Source organism: Chrysemys picta, chromosome 1 (assembly GCF_011386835.1).
Source record: "Chrysemys picta bellii isolate R12L10 chromosome 1, ASM1138683v2, whole genome shotgun sequence".
NCBI classification, from domain to species: Eukaryota; Metazoa; Chordata; order Testudines; family Emydidae; genus Chrysemys; species Chrysemys picta.
In genome coordinates this window covers 257,997,512-258,016,943 of record NC_088791.1, presented here as the reverse complement: position 1 = coordinate 258,016,943, position 19,432 = coordinate 257,997,512, and the positions used below count along the sequence as shown (strand labels likewise).

At 41.4% G+C, this 19,432-nt stretch overlaps 1 protein-coding gene across 1 annotated transcript; it reads right to left on the bottom strand.

Moving 5' to 3' along the window:
* Window positions 1-4,282: 4,282 nt before the first annotated feature.
* On the bottom strand, window positions 4,283-13,354 carry LOC101950844 (2-oxoglutarate receptor 1-like). The gene is made up of 2 exons (XM_065598027.1): window positions 13,220-13,354; window positions 4,283-8,773 (listed from the first exon to the last, which is right to left on the bottom strand). The coding sequence occupies exons 1-2, from the start codon at window positions 13,246-13,248 to the stop codon at window positions 7,753-7,755; spliced, it is 1,050 nt and encodes a 349-aa protein (XP_065454099.1). The 5' UTR covers window positions 13,249-13,354; the 3' UTR covers window positions 4,283-7,752.
* Window positions 13,355-19,432: the final 6,078 nt, after the last annotated feature.

The window sequence follows — 19,432 nt, the reverse complement described above, 5'->3', positions numbered from 1 at the left end:
CACTTTAGGGTCATTCACACACTAAAGTACACTCCACCTATAGGCCTACCCCAACTTTTTGTCAAACCACATCGTCTTTGTCCATCTTTGGGGCTCTGTGACGAGTAGTATAACTACAGTACAGGGAGGGATGTGTACTTTACTGTAAGCAAGAAGTTACTTCTAATAGTAATATTTCTAAATGGCTTAATATTTTCTAGATACTGTACAAATACTAATTCTGATAATGCCTCCATGAGACAAATATTCTTGCCAGAGAGGATACAGAGACAGAGGGTCACTTGTCTGCACAAGGTGCACTTAGGTAGAAGGCAAGATGTAAGTGTGATGCTCGAAAACTAGGTACCAGCTCAGGTCAGAACGCCAGGCCAATTCATTTAAGTGTTAGTATATATCAAAGTGTTAAATGCATAAGCATGCATTCAGATGTTTAAACTTCATGAAAACTTGTGGACTGTTACTTGTATTGTTTTCACTTATCTGTTCCTGTTACAATGTAATAGCTAACATTTACATTGGAAATACCCCTGGAACTAAATAACTCATCAGACATCAAAGAAGCTTTGTGAAATGCTAATGAAGGACTTAATGACTTTAACAGAAAAGGCTAATTCCCAAGCAAATGGCCATTGTGGTGTGATGACCTGAGGTCAGAGACTCAAAGTGCATTCCTCACTCAACATCAAAGGAAAAGCCCACATGGGTGGAGGCACTGTCAGTTTGCTTTCTGTGTGAAGATACCATAAATATGGATTCAAAGAAAGATCCTTTATCTCTGGACGGTTTGGATTCTAGCAGGGCAGAAAAACTGATCGAGAAGGCAGAGATCCTCAGAGTTATTCTGGGTAGCCCTGAGAGACTTTGGGGAAGCTGGCGGATTACTACACCTCTGCTACCATTTGGAATTGTAGACTGTTACTCACCTGTACATATATTTTACCTGATTTAACCTCTCAATAACTCTCATTTTTCTTTTTCTTAGCTAATAAACCTTTAATTAGTTTACTAAAGAACTGGCTGCCAGAATTGTCTTTGGTGTAAGATCTGGAGTATCAATTGATCTGGGGATAGTCACTGGTCTCTTGAGACTGGGAGAAACCTGATGTGGTGTGATTTTTAGGTTTAAGCAGGGCCATCCTTACCCATACGCAAAGTATGCAGCTGCGTAAGGCACCAGGAAATTTGGGGCACCAAATTTCCTGGTGCCCTGGGCTGCTCCAGCCCCTGCCCCACCTCTTCCCCATGCTCCATCCCAGCTCTGCCTCTTCCCTGTCCTGCTCCGCCCTGCCCCCACTCCCCTGAGGAGTGCAGCAGGGTCGGGCCTGCACTCACCAGCGGTGGGAAGTGCAGTGACCCAGTCCCAGCCGCGCCATCGGTGAGTGCTGGTGGATGGTTCCCCCCGCCCCCCAAATGAGCCCCCCCGCGGCAGTCTGGACAAAGATTGTAGCAGAAGGGTTGGAAGGGAAAGAATGGATTTCCTGCAATGACTGGTGGTTCCCCATACTGGGGGAGGGAGGGGGGCACAATTTAAAAGGGAGGACATGTGACCACCCCACATGTCCCCTCCTGCCCAGTGACACACACTACAAATATATAAAAAAACAAACCCACAATTAGAGTAACTTCCTCTCCAAAGTGTGAGTTCTGGGCTTTATTTGCCATGGAAGCATTGATAACATAACTAATACCTGTATCCGGGGAGTGACCACAGCTCCCTGCTCTATTTTAGGTATTAGTGACATCTGCTGTTGTGTAAACAAAGAGCCCTGAAATGAGATCTTGGAAGATAAAATGCCTTTCAGTTTACTGTTAAAAATTCCACAAATAAAGAATTGATCATATGCATTACACTTCCATGCAGCAGCCCAAGAGAAGTTGTTTTATCTCTGTTTTTATAACCTTAGAGTTTGACTTTTATTTTTTGAAGGACTTTCAGCACTTGAAAACTCATTTTACTTTTCTACTTTCAGTCCCACAATATGACTCAAATAAAAAAGGGGCTTTTCTCTCACAGGTTTATCTAAAGTGTCTGTGTCTATTCAAGCACTAAGCAAATGAGGTACTTCAGTCAATAAGACCACTATTTTTCTCTGCTTTTAGGAAAACAAGCCTTGAAATATTCCTTCATTGGGGTGAACTGTTTTCTCTAGCCTTAATGGCACAACTGCTACTTTAAGCCAACTTCAGCTGACACTATTGATTGGTGTTCCTCCATGGCTCAGTTGTTTTCTGAAAGTAGAGGCAAAGTATTTTCTTCATGTCCCTTCTTCTTTCCTGCCAGCAGGGTCAAATAAACACACTTGTCTGCACAAGTTCAGGAAGAGGTTGAACAGCATTTTGTTAATTTTGGGAGGAAGGTTCCATTGGTTTTTGTTTAACTTAGGGTATGTCTGCACTGGCACTTCATCAGCAAAATTTTTGTCCTTCAGGAGGGTTAAACACACACACACACACCTCGAATGACAAAAGTTTTACCAACAAAAAGCACCAGCGTGACCAGCGCTTTGTCGGCAGGAGCGCTCTCCTGCCGACAAAGCCGCTACTGCTTGTGGGCAGGGGTGGGGTGGGAGTTTTTTGTTGGCAGGAGAGAGCTCTCCTGCCAACAAACAGCAGTTACACTGTGCGGCTTTTAGCGGCATGACTGTAGCAGCACAGCTGTGTCGCTAAAAGCTGCGTAGTGTACCCATACCCTTAAACTCTCTCAACCTGCATTTTCAGAATAGAAAACAATGCCTGATGCTAGTGGTCACTCTAAGTTTTGTTTGCACATGTAGTTCAGCTTCATTACCATGTCATCCATAGGTGAGACCTACATTAGGGCTATGTTATTCAGCAGTGAGTCTGAAATTACATGGTATTTCCTTCCAAGGGTTTGGCTACCTTACCTTAGTGTAGTGTTATGTTAAAGTGGCAAGCCGCCTTAGTGCGGATGCAGTCATACCAGTATAAAAGTGATCATACTTGTACTCCTTATTCTGGTTTGGCAACTTTTATCCTGGTATAAATGTGTCCACCCTGGGGCTTTTACCAGTATAACTGTCAGACAAAAAAAAAATCACACCTGTAATTGACAGTTATACTGCTACAACTTCAAGCAGAGACCAGCTCCAAGTTGTTTCACTCTTGCTTCCCTAGCAGTCTAATCAGCACATTATTAGTGGTTATTAAATTCAGTTTACTTTACACTTAAATTTTCAGTGTGCTTCAGCTCTAGGTTATGACATGTAACTGAACTGCAGAAGATTAAAGCTGGAGATTGACAGTTGGGTTAGGGCCCTTCTCATGCACAAAGGAAGAGGTGATTTGGGGGAAGGGAGTGAGATTAGATGTGCTCATTACCCTCCCCCAGGAACCCTTGATCACAAATAGCTTTCTCACTACAACCCACACAGTCTGTATGTGACTGTGATTAATTGGCACAGGAGCTAGATGTGTCCACAAGAGCAATCACCAATTAAATAGTTTTGACATTAAAATCATCAGGAATCAGCATTAACTTCCCCCTGAAAGCTGTGAACTCCTCATTCGCTGCCCAGCTATTTTTTTCAGGCTGTCTGCAGACTCAGGCAGCTAACACTGCATTGATATATGAATGTCATTGCAGCCATAAAAGCTAGAGACTTCTTAATAGAAGCTTGCATTCTGGAGCATAGTTATATTAATCTGCAGTTATGCAGCCACATAGTCACTATAGTGCTCTGGCTAGAGATTATAAGAAAAAAATCTCCTTTCTTTTGCTGGAAACAAAGCACTTATGCTTGTTTCAGGAGTAAATGTACAGCTGCTAAAAAAAGAAACTAAAGAATTCTCACAATAAACAAAAGGAATGAGTCACATATGATAATGATCTTGCAATCACATAGCAGCTCCTATCCTGAAGGATCCCATGATCTGAATCCCAGGGGAGCCAGCTGAGTCACTCAATTAGGGTGAACTGCAAAGAATGGGGCAGGCAATCCCCAAAGCTGGTGGATATTCCAGTACTTAGATTTACCAAGCCAGCACAAAGCAGCTTCTGTTATACCTCACTGGTTACTCAGAAGGCAACAACACGCTTCCCTTGAAGTAACCCAGCCTCAGGCCTCCACCAACACCCAAGTCAAATATGACGAGGATTTCCGAAAATCTTATTTTATCATATAAAAAAGGTTCTACCAATCTCAAAGGATCGGACACATTACCTCCCAGGCTAATGAATATTCCAGATCTTTCCCAAACACATACTACAGCCAATTCTTATTAACTAAACTGAAATTTATTAAAAAAGAAAAGGGAGAGAGAAATGGTTATAAAAGAACAGTATACATACAGACACAAGTCAATCTTGAGATTCAGATGCACAGCAGAGATGGTGAGCTTTGTAGATGCAAAGAGTTCTTTCAGAAATAGTTCAAAGGTTATAGTCCAATGTTTATATTTCAGGGTTGTCCAGTCAGAACTGGGATCTCAATCCTTGTGGGTTAGGCTTCCCCTGCATGAAACCTCAAGCAGATCTGAGATTAAAAAGGATTGGGACCCAAAGGTCTTTAATACAATTCCAGGCCTACTTTGATAGGTCGGAATCCTTAGTCGAACAATAGGGACTCATGTGGACTTTGAAGTGGACCCATTTCCTAAGCATAGCCGGTAATTATCCAAACAGAGTGACACAAGGCAATTGCCTGTTTTCCCACCATTCGCAGATGATTTGCTATATGTTTCAGAGAGAGATGAATACGACATCCTATGTTTACAATTCATTTAAATGTTAAGATGGTCTTTTGATCTCTGAATTAACAGAAAACAGCATAGTCAGGGACTGTTTGATTACATTGTTGATTTTTAACCAATATACTGTATATGTAAATACACAAACATTATCTCCCCCTATGTTTTTAAGGGTTGAATTTGAGCCATTTATCCTGTAGGATGCTTAACCCTTTCTGGTCATACGTCACAATCCCAAAATTCTTTACAAACTGATATACAATCTGAATCTGGCCATCTCGTTCTACATATATTTGTCTTGCCCCAATGGGGGCTCGATCTTGACTGAGACTTCTGTGCACTACCACAAACATATAATGACGCTAATCTGTAATGGCCATAAGTGGTCTTAGTCTGTATTCTACATTTCTTTTAAAAGATGGCACTTCCAGTGGCACAGTACCCTGAGTGCCTTGCTGGGGCATTGGTTTAATACCGAAGGCTAGGAAAGAATGGCCACTTCCTAGAGTACTTAGGGGGAAAAAAAACAATTAAGATTAGACATAGCGGTGTGGCAAGAGCTGAACAATAGGTTGGTTTAGATGCTCTGATAATTGACAATGAACAGCAGTATAGGCAACTGCATGGATAAAGACAGTGGCCATCCTGTTACCAGATGCTACGTGTGAGTGAAGAAATTAGACCAGGAGTGGTCAATTGTTTTTTGTCAAGGTCCTAATTTCTTGGTCAAGGTCCAGACTCCAGAAAAAAAAATTCACACTGCAATAACGGTAATGATAATAAGTAAATAAAAATGTTGCAGTCCATTCGAAAGCATCTATTGGTCCAGATTTAGCCCATGGTCTGCCTATTGACTACCCCTCAATTAGACTGATACAGAGCCCAGCAGATGGGTACACAGATGGTGTAGAGGGGAATGTTTTGTATCCATGAAACATTGGAATGCCTTCTGTGACACAGAGGCAGCTGTTGAGATTTAGGTGGTCACTTCTTAAGCAGAAAGGGTAGCAACTGCTGGTTCAAAACTGGCAGGACTTAAATCGACTTTAAACTAGGTAGGAATTCATAAGACAAAATTAGAAAAGGGGGGAAGCAACCAAATAAGAGTACACTACACTACAACCTTACAGCTGTGCTGCTGTACTCATGCAGTTGCGCAGCTGTAACGCTTCTGGTGAAGCGGCTCTAAGCCAACAGGCAAGAACTCTCCCACTGGCTTAATAACTCCACCTCTAGGAGAGGCAGTAGCTGTGTTGGCAGGAGAAGCGCTCAAGTTATTCATACGCATTGTAATTTGCTTATATTAAATATGTGTTAAATTCTGCTTCGGCTTTTGGATGCTCAGACTAGTCAATTTCCTCATACTAGTCAATCATATTGCTCTTTCTAGTAGACTGCTATATTTTTGGCTCTTTCCTGGAAAACCTAACTAATGCTATTTTGGTGTCAAGGTATGGTTTTGGTGAAGGGGGACATTGTATGAGATCAGAAAGTAATTTGTGTTAAGAAAAGGCCATGGCACTAAAAACAAAAAAAAGTAATGTCAACATCTTATATTAGGTTATCTAAATTAAAATTCCTCACATTCTGTCACAAAATGTAATGCCAAGACACACATTTCTTATGGTGTGTACCTGAATTTATGCAGGAAGAGGGGAACAGGGACTGACTCTGCCAGGTATAGCAAGGCTAGGGGATGAGACCCTCCCAGGGCTTTCTGCTCTTCCCATAACCTTACAGTTTCTGATGATGTCAGCAGACTGTACTTGACAACTTGAATTCTGGACAGCAGCACCATCTCCCTATAGTGGAATACGAGGAAAGTTACATTTGCGAATCCACAACTTGATCCATTCTGCAGAAAGTTCTTGCTGCTGGAACAGAATATTTATATAGTCTAACAACAGACATACCAGTGGGAACAATCCCTGTTTTGAAGGAGCATCTGCTATGTTGCCTTTCTCACTTTTTCAGACCGGAAAATTAAACAAACATCTGTAGGCAATAACGTTTCTGCAGGCTCTTTTTGAAATGAACAAAACTTTTCAAAAAGATACATTGGCCAAGGTCACATATGCAAAGTGTTGTAAAGATACTATGCAGCACAACTCATCTCTTATTAATTAGAATTAATTGTATTTTAGCACCATAAGAAACATGTGGTGGTTAGTTCCCCCACAGTAATCACACTGCATTGTCATGTAACCCTCCCTGAGTTTGAATCACAGGTGCATTCCTGAAACCAAGTATCTGGCTCACTGGCATACACATACATGATTGCCACCTAGTGGCTAATAAGCAAAGTCCACATTTCAATAAAAAATTCCCAATAATAAAAATGGGCAATCTAAAATAATAAACATATTAAGTGGTTTGCAGTACTGTTTGTAAAAACGTTTTCAGTGTTTGATGCTTTAAAGTTTAAAATACTTTCAAAACTATAGAGTTCAACATCTGCGATGCATATTAAAATGTTTTCATGTAGTTATATTACCTACTTAATCAAGAAATGGCTCTGCTCAGGACCTGTTATTTTTTGTATTGTTTTATTAAATGATTAACAAAATAATATACTATGTTTGTAACTCAACTTTTCAACCGTCAACATCTGCGGCATTTGGTACAGACTACTAAATAAGATACTGTATCAATAATAACATGGAAGTTGTATTTGTGTTGTGAGGTCAACATTGAGGCCCCCATTGTGTTTAAAATATGCTACTGGCAAATCCATATTGAATGGAGTGCTAACTGAACTCTCAAAGATGGGCTACTCAGGTAATTTCTGACCAACTCCATAAGTGTTTCCTCAAAAATAAAATAAAATAAACAAATAAAAAGGTTAATTTAAAAGTAATACAAATCACCTATTAACCATGACATACATATAGCCTAATCCTAAAACTCCACAGTTTTGGGGTGCTATTTTGGAGAGGCAGAGAGGCCACCTGCAATTTTATTAGGAAACAAATAAAATTGAACATAAAAGAGGTTACAGGACATGTGCAATCAAATGCTTCTATGCTTCTTTTTCAAAAGGATGACTTACTTATTCACATCACTGTTGCTCCCGGTGTGCTGCACATAGTTGTTTAACTTGCATCTTGAAAGAGAAAGGATAGCTTGCTGGAAGTTGTCTCCCATCACAACATAAAGTAATAGGTTACCACACGTGTTTAGTGCAGCTAATGGTCTAGAGACAATGTAAGCAGCATGGATTTGGTTTTCAATGTGGCAGCTAACTGGTTGAAGTCGTAATTCTATCCGAACACCCCTAAAGATATGAAAGGGTAGGAAGCACACATAAAAGACCACCAAGAGTAGAATGGCAAGTCTACGAGCCTTCTGCTTGTAACAAGCATGAGTATGAGGCCCTCTAGCCAAAGTGTAAATAATGACGGTGTAACACAGAGTCACAACCACTAATGGCAGGTAGAAGGCTAACCCAGACAGAAGCCAGTTATACCACCTAATAGTGTCCAAGTTGTCAGAACTAGTGAGGTCCAGGCAAATGGATTTGTTTTGGTCCTCTTTTGAGGTGATTAAAAGGTTGACAGGACTGACAGCCACCAGGGAAATCACCCAAACTGCAGCACAAGCCACCACTGCCCATCTCCTTTTCTGAATAGAGAAGAACTTCATCGGATGGACAATCACGAAGTAGCGAAAGATGCTGAAGCAAGTGAGGAAGAGGATGCTGCTGTACAAGTTGAAGTGGAAGCCAAAACGGATAAATTTACACATGAAGTCTCCGAAGACCCAGTGGTCTCCATTGGCATAGTAATGTATCAGGAAAGGAAGGCTTATTAAGTACAGTAAGTCTGTGAAGGCCAAGTTAAACATAATGATGGTGCTGCTCTTCCACGGCCTCATCTTGAAACTGTATACAGAAATTGCAATAATATTTCCTGGGAAGCCCACCAGAAAGATTATGCTATACATAAGAGGGAGATAGAAATTCTTCAGAAGGACATCTACATCAGTACAGTTTGTGAAAGCATCTGCATGGCTTTGCAACGAAGTTAAGTTGGCTAAGTCTTCAGTTGTATTCATGGCCATTTTCTTACTGCTTTAGCATATGGTAAAGAAAAGAAAAATGTTTAGTTTTCACTAATAAGTTAATGCAGTGCTTTAACCATATCACTATAAAATGGACTTTCACAGATCGAAACACAAGAGTCTGTTAAAATACTTGTAATAAAGGCTATTTCGGTCTGAAAAAGCATCAAGTCCTTCAGTATAACTGCCCAATTTAATAGTACACCTCTAACCCAATATAACGCTGTCCTCGAGAGCCAAAAAATCTTACCGCGTTATAGGTGAAACCGCGTTATATCAAACTTGCTTGATCTGCCGGAGTGCGCAGCCCCGCCCGCCCGAAGCACTGCTTTACCATGTTATATCCAAATTCGTGTTATATCGGGTCGTGTTATATCTGGGTAGAGGTGTGGTATCTTTTTTTAATAAGAAATGGACTTGTTGCTTTGGTGGGAGCTGATCTGATGGGGTGACCTTTGTTTTCTGAAGTTACAATTTATGGTATTTTTAAACTGATCAGCTCAGCATTACAAAGTAAGTCTCAGAGATAGAGGTACTGCACACGAATGACAAAGCTGCCACACTTACAACTGAAGGCAGTTTCAGTGTTTTAGGGCATGAAACAGTCCCCTCAATAATGTCAGGGAATCTCCTTGAGCTTTTATTGTTGCATTCAGCAGGTGCCAGCCAGAGCAGAAAAGCAGCCTAGCAGTGCTATGTCTGGTGACATTCATCATTTATTTTTATGATATCTCTTAAGTTCCCCCCCTTGGCCAACAAAACAGATTAATCATTTATTGCTTTTTTTTCAAAATCATAATCCTGTGCCCAATTTGCTGCTTTTTTAACTATTCTGGCATTTTCCATAGCTTTAGTGTTTCAAGAAATTATCAGGAGATCTTTGAAAAGCAGGTCATTGATTTTTCTTAATTCTGTTTTGTTTTTATTTTATTTTATTTTGAAATAATAAAAATTAGGTTTTCTATTACCATAATTTTCCAGGCTAGGAATCAGTACCTAGACTTGAATCAATAACTCTGAGATTCTACAGGGAAAGTTTTAGCTGTTAAGCTAGAGAGGAATCTATTTATCCTGTTACTAATAATGATCTGGATAGCTTCTTGCCAGTCATCTAGCATCTGCAAGCTGATGCCATCAGCACTAATTTTGGCATGCTGTTATTTTTAACTTTTTGTGTTTAATTTCCAATGCAAATGATGCAAATGTTGTCAAAAACAAATAGGAAAAAATAGGCCACACAATGTTCTCATTCAGCAGCAATGTATTATGCACTATTGCAGTAGCACCTATGTTTTGTAAAGCCAAATGTCCTTTGAGTCAGCTCATCACCTCTTCCCTTTAGTGCAAAATGGATGCAGGTATTGGCCAAAGCTGATCAGTAGGCATGGAATGGGGAAATGAAAGAGGATTGGAACTTACATGATGAGACCCCATTTACTCCTGTACTTTAATAGTGGAGGCTTTGAACAATTTGAAGTGTTGGCCTGGAGAGGGGGAAAGGGTGGAGTCAGCAACAGCCATTTTATATGGAATCAGCCCCTGGGCAAGGGAATGTCATCATGTCCTTCAAGTATTCCCTTATGGCATTGGTGCTCAGATAACATTCTTCATTCTCCTTCTTAAAAAAGCTGGATGTGGAAGAAACACTGTGATCCTTAGAGTTTATGAAGTTGATAAATTAGTGTTTTAATGAAAGGGTTATTAGTATTATTTGATATGCATATGTTTGGCCCTGTCAAGGTTTTAATAATGGTATGTGACATAAAATTTGTATATTCTGTTCTGAAACATTGGGATAATTCCCCTCCCCCTTTGAAAAGCAGCTTCCTCACCACTACTCCCACTTTAGGAAAATGAGACTACTGTGTCCAGCTGAAAATACAGGGGGAATTTAGGTAGGAAGAAGAAAATTGTTCATGTTAGAATTTGGTCAATACCCCTGTGCTAATACCTCCTTTCTTCTGAAAAGTGTGATGGATTTTTTAATCACCACAAATGATCCAAGCCATGATTCAGTTCTTTCCAGAAAGATGCCACTTCCAATAGCACAGTGTCCTATAGCAATCACTGGGGCACTCGTTCTGTACTAATTCAAGAGGAAGAATGCTGCTTTGACTATTAGCGGTAAATATGCCCAATGGCCTGTGATGGGACACTAGATAGGGTGAGATCTGAGTTACTACAGAGAATTCTTTCCTGGGTGTCTGGCTGGTGAGTCTTGCCCACATGCTCAGGGTTTAGCTGATGGCCATATTTGGGGTCGGGAAGGAATTTTCCTCCCGGGCAGATTAGCAGAGGCCCTGGGTTATTTTTGCCTTCTTCTTCAGCAGGGGCACGGGTCACTTGCTGGAGGATTCTCTGTACCTCAAAGTCTTTAATCCACAAGTTGAGGACTTCAATAGCTCAGACATAGGTCAGGGGTTTGTTACAGGAGTTGTGCAGGAGGTCAGACTAGAAGATTATAATGGTCCCTTCTGACCTTAAAGTCTATGAGTCTAATCCCCTGCAACATCAAGGGTTGGGGAGGGGGCGTGTTTTAGGTTTCATTTCCCAAGTATTGACCAAGAACAACCTCCACTGAGTTATGAGATCTGACAAAATCACAGCCCGTGTTCAAGATTTTAATTACAATTTGTGAAAAATATTTTATTGGAATATTTTTAAAATGTTAAAATAATGGATTACCAGTTTAGGTGCAGGGGGGCATGTCAAATATTTGCCAGTGTTTTAAAAACTTTGTAGTTTGAAACAGTATAAAAGAGTGTTTAGCTAAATCAATGACATGTCTTTAGGCCAATGGTTCTCAACATTTTCTATATAGGAATCTCCCTCCCATCTAGAATTCTGAGAAGGGCAGGATAGTTGTGACCCTCTGACATCTGTTCACAACCTCCCTGGAAGGTTGCTACCCCTAGACTGAGAACCCCTGCTTTAGGTTTAATAGAGAAATGGCTCACAACACAGCAGTTAAATGACAGGGAAGTGAGGGAAACTATGATTTAGGTGTTAACCAGGTTAATGACAAAGGGTCCAGTCCTGCAACAGAAGGTCTCAATGGATTACCTCTTACAGGAAATACTCAATGCCATACAGGTCCTGGTCCTTAGAAAGTACAGCCATAAAAATGTAAAGGGTACTGATGTTATTAGAAGACTCTTTCAGCTGCCAGTCTGTCCCTGCTGCCAACATGCCAAAGACGAAAAGCTATGCAGAGGGCAAAACAGATCCCTAACATCACTGAGGAGTGTGACAATCAAAAGCTGCAGTCCCTGCTGACTAAAAGATTGGCTCACTTGCTTTTCACAAATGCCATTCCTTTTCTTATTTACACAGTATCTCACATAGCAGGCCTTGCCACTGTTCTGCGTGTAAATAAGAATCCCTTAGGGTGTGCCAGATTGCAGGCAAATCAATCAGGAAGCAATTTATTGCTGATGAGCATGAGGGGTGCTGAGAGGTTTCCAGTGCAAATGTGTGTGATGTATTGGCCTAAGTCCAGTTCTGAATGTCTGTCACATTATTAGCTGTAATACAACCTGTTACTGGAGCAACAAAAGAGGAGACAGACAGGCTCTGCTGCTTGGCTTTATTATTTTGTTTTCTGAATTACACATAATTTGACCAAAACTTAAATCTAATTAGGCAATAGTTCCTATTGGAGCCAATTCTACCTCTGAATAATTGACCAGAATGGGAATTCTGCATCCCAAGCTGAAGACAAATATGTACTGTGCAGACAGACCATGAACCTTAAATAATTTATCCAACAGCAGAACCCATACTGAAAGGGAACTAGAGTACTGGAATAGAAACATTCTTTCAGTCTTAATTGTGGAGTCACAACTGTAAATCCATTAGGTGATATTCTGTACTGTAGCCCATTGATTGGAGTCACTTAAAATGTTGTGATTGCCTGTCTTTAATTGGAGTCTTTTATGGAGGAAACACATTTGCTCTTGCATTGTGACAGTTTAATTAGTGCCTGATGGAAATGAATGTCCAATGGCAGCAGACAATGCTGTATTTCATACAAATGTGTAGCTGAGTAAATTAAATAGGATTTAGCTAAGGACAGGTGACTGTCTCATTTTATATTACATCATATTTAAGAAACAAGAGCTTTAGGTTTAAGATGAAAGAGCTGAATCCTTCTTTTCTTACCACGTATAATTCATTGCCGTGGCTCTTAGCTGAAAATGTCAAGGAAGAGTAGGAGGGCTTACTTTGAGTCTCTTGATACAGCCCAAATGGCTGCTCAGCAGTCTCCTCCACTCCAATGTCAAAATGTTAACAACAGAAAATGTAGTTTACCTGTAAATACTTCACAATCTCCCCTGACCTCTTCATAGCTGGAACCTTGAGTATTGCAGAGCAGTATGTGGTAAGTTTGTTTTCCATAAAATAAAACAGATATATTGAGACTGTCTGTGAAAGCACAGGCAAAACACCTTACCTAATGAGCTGCCTCTGGGAATAATCCATTTCCAGTGCTGCCGGTTGTTATATTTAGAGTAAAACCAGAGCATGCTCCACAGTCCTGAATGTGAACAGCTCTCATCCCCAGCGGGATGTCCTGTATCAGTTCCTGTACAGAGGAGCTGTGTGTGTGCCTGTCATATGGACAGGAGAGAATGTAACCCATCACTTCAGCTGAAACTGCTTGTAACCTGTCTAGTTTGTCTGAACTGGTTGTCCCTGGTCTATTCAAACACTCCCAGGCACTCTTTGGTGGTAGTTATTTAGGGCGAGAGATTATTTTAGTGCACACAGAAGATGTACACAGCTCAAACCTCCAATGAGTCCCCAAGACATTTCTGCACTGAAAAAGGGAATTAGCTAGGGAGTTATCTTCCTTTGGTTCAGTGCTGTGCTGCCAATATTTTACTCTAGGGCTCCCCAAACTATGTTCCTTCTTTCCCTTTAATAACCTGCCTGTACAACAGAGAGGTAAGTATGTGTTCAAAGAGGGAAGGAAATGCAACCAGGGAATACATTCATTTTTTCCAGTTAAAGGAAAATGTTTCTTCATAACCAAGTAGAGAGGTGGCATGACCCGAAGAACCAGTCTGAATGCACAGGTTTAGAAATGTTCACACTACTATTCCTACAAAAAAATATAGTGAGTATATCAGTAGTATGCCACAGGCTTCTACTTGTGGGACTTGACTGAGAGTGAAGGAGTGAAAGCCTTGTGAAGACATCAGAGTGTATCCACCCCCAGGATACATTTGGTAAAATAAGAGATATGGCATAATGTGGGGCATCCTAAAGGCAAAAATGTGCTCTGCAGAAGTACTTTATGAGCAAGAACAACAGAAAAGTGAATTGCATCAGGTAATGGGAAGTCACCTCAATAATCCTTTCAGATTGGAGTGGAATTTTAGCAAGGGGCTCCTAGAAGTGCCTCCAGCATATTGGTTTTGGAAAGTCTGCATCCATGGCATGCATACACTGTCAGGTGCACTATACGCCTGATTTCTTCCTTATCCTCCTTGTGCCATTCATGTCAGTGGCATTGCAAGGAAACCTTGGCATGCATGTCACAGAGTGCTCAGATAGTATGGTGAGGGGAGAAGTATCCAGAGAGAGATTAGACAGAGTGACTCATTTGTCTTTCTAGTGTGATGCTGACTGAGAATGTGAACTGGCACAGATCTTTCATATGGAATCAGTGTTTGTACACATTTTGCAGCAGGTCTTTTTGATTGCTGGGTGCCAGTCATCTGCTGGATGATGCAGAAGGAAAGACTACACAAGCTAACCCAACCCTATTATTTCAAAATACTTGGTCACTTCTACAGTTTCAGGTTTCTTTTTTCATGAGGAAGAAAATACTACCTTCAAGGGATCAGCAGTTCTAGATTTGACTTTTAGTTAAATATGTGCAAACTTAAGCCTACAGCTGAGAAGTTGTTATCCTTGAAAAGGGAAAGGCTTAGATGAGGTGGAATTATTCATTGTGATTAAATGGCCTGCTCATTTGGAGACATGGAACTTAAATCTAGAACTGTTGCTCATTTGAAGGCATTATTTTCCTTTCTCATGGGGGAAAAAAAACACACCAAACAAAACCCCTGAAACTGGAGATGTGACCAATTATTTCCAAATTGTTTTACACTGGCATAAAGCGTAATGCAGCAGTGAATCAGACCCAAATTATTCAACAAATTTAATCCTTCAAAATGTCTGTAAATCCGTGCTGATTTATATAGCTATATATGGTATTTGTAACTGTTCACCAAGTTCATTCAAACAAACTTCAGTCCATGAATCATAGAATATCAAGGTTGGAAGGGACCTCAGGAGGTCATCTAGTCCAACCCCTGCTCAAAGCAGGACCAATCCCCAACTAAATCATCCCAGCCAGGGCTTTGTCAAGCTTGACCTTAAAAACCTCTAAGGAAGGAGATTCTACCACCTCCCTAGGTAACCCATTCCAGTGCTTCACCACCCTCCTAGTTAATTTTTTTCCCCTAATATCCAACCTAAACCTCCCCCACTGCAACTTGAGACCATTACTCCTTGTTCTGTCACCTGCTACCACTGAGAACAGTCTAGATCCATGCTCTTTGGAATCCCCTTTCAGGTAGTTGAAAGCAGCTATCAAATCCCCCCTTATTCTTCTCTTCTGCAGACTAAATAATCCCAGTTCCCTCAGCCTCTCCTCATAAGTCATGTGTTCCAGCCCCCTAATCATTTTTGTTGCCCTCCGTTGGACTCTTTTCCAATTTTTCCACATCCTTTTTGTAGTGTGGGGCCCAAAACTGCACACAGTACTCCAGATGAGGCCTCACCAATGCCGAATAGAGTCAAATGATCATGTCCCTCAATCTGCTGGCAGTACTCCTACTTATACAGCCCGAAATGCTGTTAGCCTTCTTGGCAACAAGGGCACACTGTTGACTCATATCCAGCTTTTTGTCTATTGTAACCCCTAGGTCCATGGGTTGTTCATGAACTGTTCTTGTAGCAGCATTGTCGTTTATTGAGCTCCCCCTCATGGCCAGGGGTCGCTTTGCAGGCACCCTGCTCTTATTAGCTCCCTCTTGCCTTAAGAGCTCCACAAAGTTTTTCATGTGACTAACAGCACCCCCACTCAGGGCTGGTTTAAGAACAGAAATCATTCAAACAATTCTCAGAGTCCCAGAATGAAGTCCACAACACAAAAACTCATTTTCAGTCCTAGTTCTTCTGCTGCACCCAGAGGTGTTCCTCTTCCCAGTCTGCTCCACACAAAGCCACCATTCCCAGCCCTTTCTGGCTGGAGCTCAGCTCTCTGGACTTGGCTTCCTTTTCCTGTCATCCTATCCCCAGCCCTTTCTGCCTGGGGCCTGTCCTGTTTTGGCAGGCCACTCCCAGGCCCGATCTGACTGAAGCCTCAGGTTTCTGGCTCTGGCATCTAAACCCCATGGTATCAGGGTTTTCCTGGCTGGAGCCAATCTTAATTCCTGCATGTTCCTGAGCTTCCCCTTTCATTTCAGACACCTGCTGCCTCTTAAAGGAAATTACTTGTTCCAACCCAGGTGTGCCTCTTTAGTAATCAGGGTTGGCAAGCTCCAGGCCCTGCTGCCCTTAAGGGTCAAGCTACCTTGTTATGGCTCTTTGACTATCAGCTTTTCGTGGTTTGTTATTGTTTACTGAAGTCACATGGAACTTGAAGCTTTCAGGGTTCATGAATATTTTCATAAACTGGTGGTCATAAAAGTACTTTGGAACAACAAATAGTAGGAGCTGACAAATAACACCCGGGCAAAATTGCCATGCTTATTTATGAAAATATTCACAAATCTCTTTGTATTATTTAACCCACTACTGCATAATAGTGATGTAATAATCCATATAATAGACATGGGATGTTCTCAGCTTTTGCAGTATTCCATAGTGCAGTCATTGACCGTGCAAGGTTAGATACAGTCTATGCTAACATCTGTATCTGTATGCTCTGTAAAACTCTCAAAGACATTACCTCTATTGCTCTAGATCAGTGCTGTTTGACCTTGAAGAGGAGAGCAGAAGCGTGCTGCCAATATTTTCATAAGGCTTTTTCACTGCCCTTATCCCATGCTAAAGTCTGTGACCCAGAGATGCTTGTACTGCCAGAGAGGAGGGGGTAGGTATTAGGTAAATCTCATCATTTGCTTACCATTTAAACAAAAGCGTTTCTGTAACCATAACAAGACGAGAAGCCAAACCACTTGTCAAACAAATGTGATTCAATTGCATGTGTTAGAAATGTTTGTATTTTGTTCCCAAAAGGTATAATTCATATTGCAGCAAGTATAGCACTGTGCTTAGCTTGTGTAAGTTGAAGAGGGAGTTTAGGTGAAGACCATGTGTGGGAGAAGTCTGAGGGGTGGAGCCCTACGAAAATGTTTTGAGAAAATCTGACAGGCCTAAATTTTCATTTTGCATGCTTCAGTTTTGGGGTTTACAGCGTAAGGCTCCTAGGTGTCTCCAGTGGGGCATTCAAAATCAGTGGACACTTTTGACTCTTGTGGCATTAGTGACTTGGACAAGATCACACAAGAAGGCTGTGGCACATGCAGGCATTAATCCCAGATCTCTTGAGTCCTATTCCAGTGTGTTAGCCACAAAACCATCCTTTCTCCCTCAAGCCAAAATTCTGTGGGGCTCTTTCTGTGGCTCTCACAGTCTGTGGGTCTGTTTGAGAGGTGTAGGGACTATTTCCTCTATGTTGTGGTATTTGGATCAAACCTACTTTCAAGCTGCAAAAGAAAGAGGAAACACTCTCTCCCTCCCAGGCATCAGGAGTGTTGGGGGTGGGGATGAAGAGAGAAGAAATGTCTCTACTGTTCTAGCAGACTGAAGTCCCAGGCTAAGGAGGTAGACCGAAGGAGAGAAGAAATATTGCCCTGAATGGAGTCAAAGGTGCCATAAAATCAGTGTGATGCCACATCAACAAGAACCAGTAATGAGTTATGATGCCCCATTGTTATCACATAACATACTGAAGCAGTGCTCAAATGCAAATATTGTCATGCAGTGTTATGCTGCTGTGACCCAATCTTTGACAAAGTAGCTCTACTACTTTTCAAGATTGATTATCACTGTTATGTGTTGTCTTCAACTTGTTGCTAAAGCCCTTGTTGCCATGAATTAACAAAAGAATTCAGTCATCATCTTTTGTCTCTTGGGAATTAAATATTGTCACTATAATGTCTCCCTTGACAAAGTTTAATTGTTTGTCTCCTTGAAAAATTGCTTCTTTCATTAATAACCTTGTCACGCTATCTGCAGTGACTCACGACCATGGTGCACACCTCAGGACCGACTGTGAAAAGTAGGGCAGATGCCCCAAACTGGTGGTATGTTCTATAATTAGATTTCACCAACTCAGTAACAAATATGAATTCCTGGATCACTATACTAGTCTGACCATGGAATCATAGACAGTCCCCTTCGGCTTTCTAGTCTATCCTGCCATCCAGTCACTTACCCCATATCAATTGGTACCCTAGATCAGGGGTCCCCAATGCGGAGCCCGCAGGCGCCATGGGACTACCGGGTGTCTAAGTGCGCCCGCGTACTGACCAGCAGATGAGCATCTGCCAAAATGCCGCCAAGAAGCAGCGTCATCCAGAGGCAGCATTTCGGCAGCGACACCTCTGGATGACGCTGCTTCTCGGCGGCATTTCAGCGGTGACGCCTATTGACATCGCCGCTTGTCGGTGGCATTTCGGCGCATGCTCGTCTGCCGCCACAGTCCTCCGTAGCTCGTCGTCTGGTGCCCGCCAGACGAAAAAGGTTTGGGACCACTGCCCTAGATCTTACACCAAATATAACACCTGCAGTCAATACTGGGATAAACTAACAAAAGGTTTATTAACTAGGAAAAAGAAATGAGAGTTATGTAAAGGTTAAAGCAAGCAGACATGTACACTCAAATGAGTTACCATCTATGATTCCTAAAGGTCACAGAGATGTAGTAGTGTGTCCATTCAAACTGTCTTTCAGGGTGGACCCAGGTTGACCCTGGGGATCTCTGCTTTCATTTAGTGTCTCTGGCCCTATGAGAGTTCAAACAGCAAAGAGAAGAAAAATTTTCTTGTGACCCTGTTTTATCTTTTACATTTGACTTTCCATTCCATGACACGAGCTTCCTTGCACATAGCATTTCCAAGGTGTGATAGAGCCATTCACGAATCCTTTGTATCGTGATATTCCTTCATGGCCCATTTAATCTTGGTAGGCCTCCTGAATGGACATACAGGATGCGGAGTGGAAACGATTCCTGTGCCTGGGTTCACAAATTCAGAGCAAACATTTTCAAAGTTAAAAAGCAAAATTTGCATATTTCCTTATGGCATGGAATACAGACATTACAAGCGAGATTAATGCATGCAGCCATTTACAAGCATTTCATAGTCTAAACACTAAATACATTCTTATAAAACTAATATCCATTTTTAACAAAACTAACATACAGTTGAGCTAGTTTGTTTTTTAGCTTTGAGTTTGTCAGTTCTTAGCTAAAGTCTATGGCCTTGGACAGAGCTGGCACTTGGTTTACCAGAGTCACAAACCTGCTCTGATTTTTCTTGCCCAGAATTAGCTGAACTTTTGCATGTATTTTGTATGTAGAACGAAGCCTACTTGGTCCATCCTGCCATTTGCTGAAGTATTAGTATTGCACTATTTTCTCTTT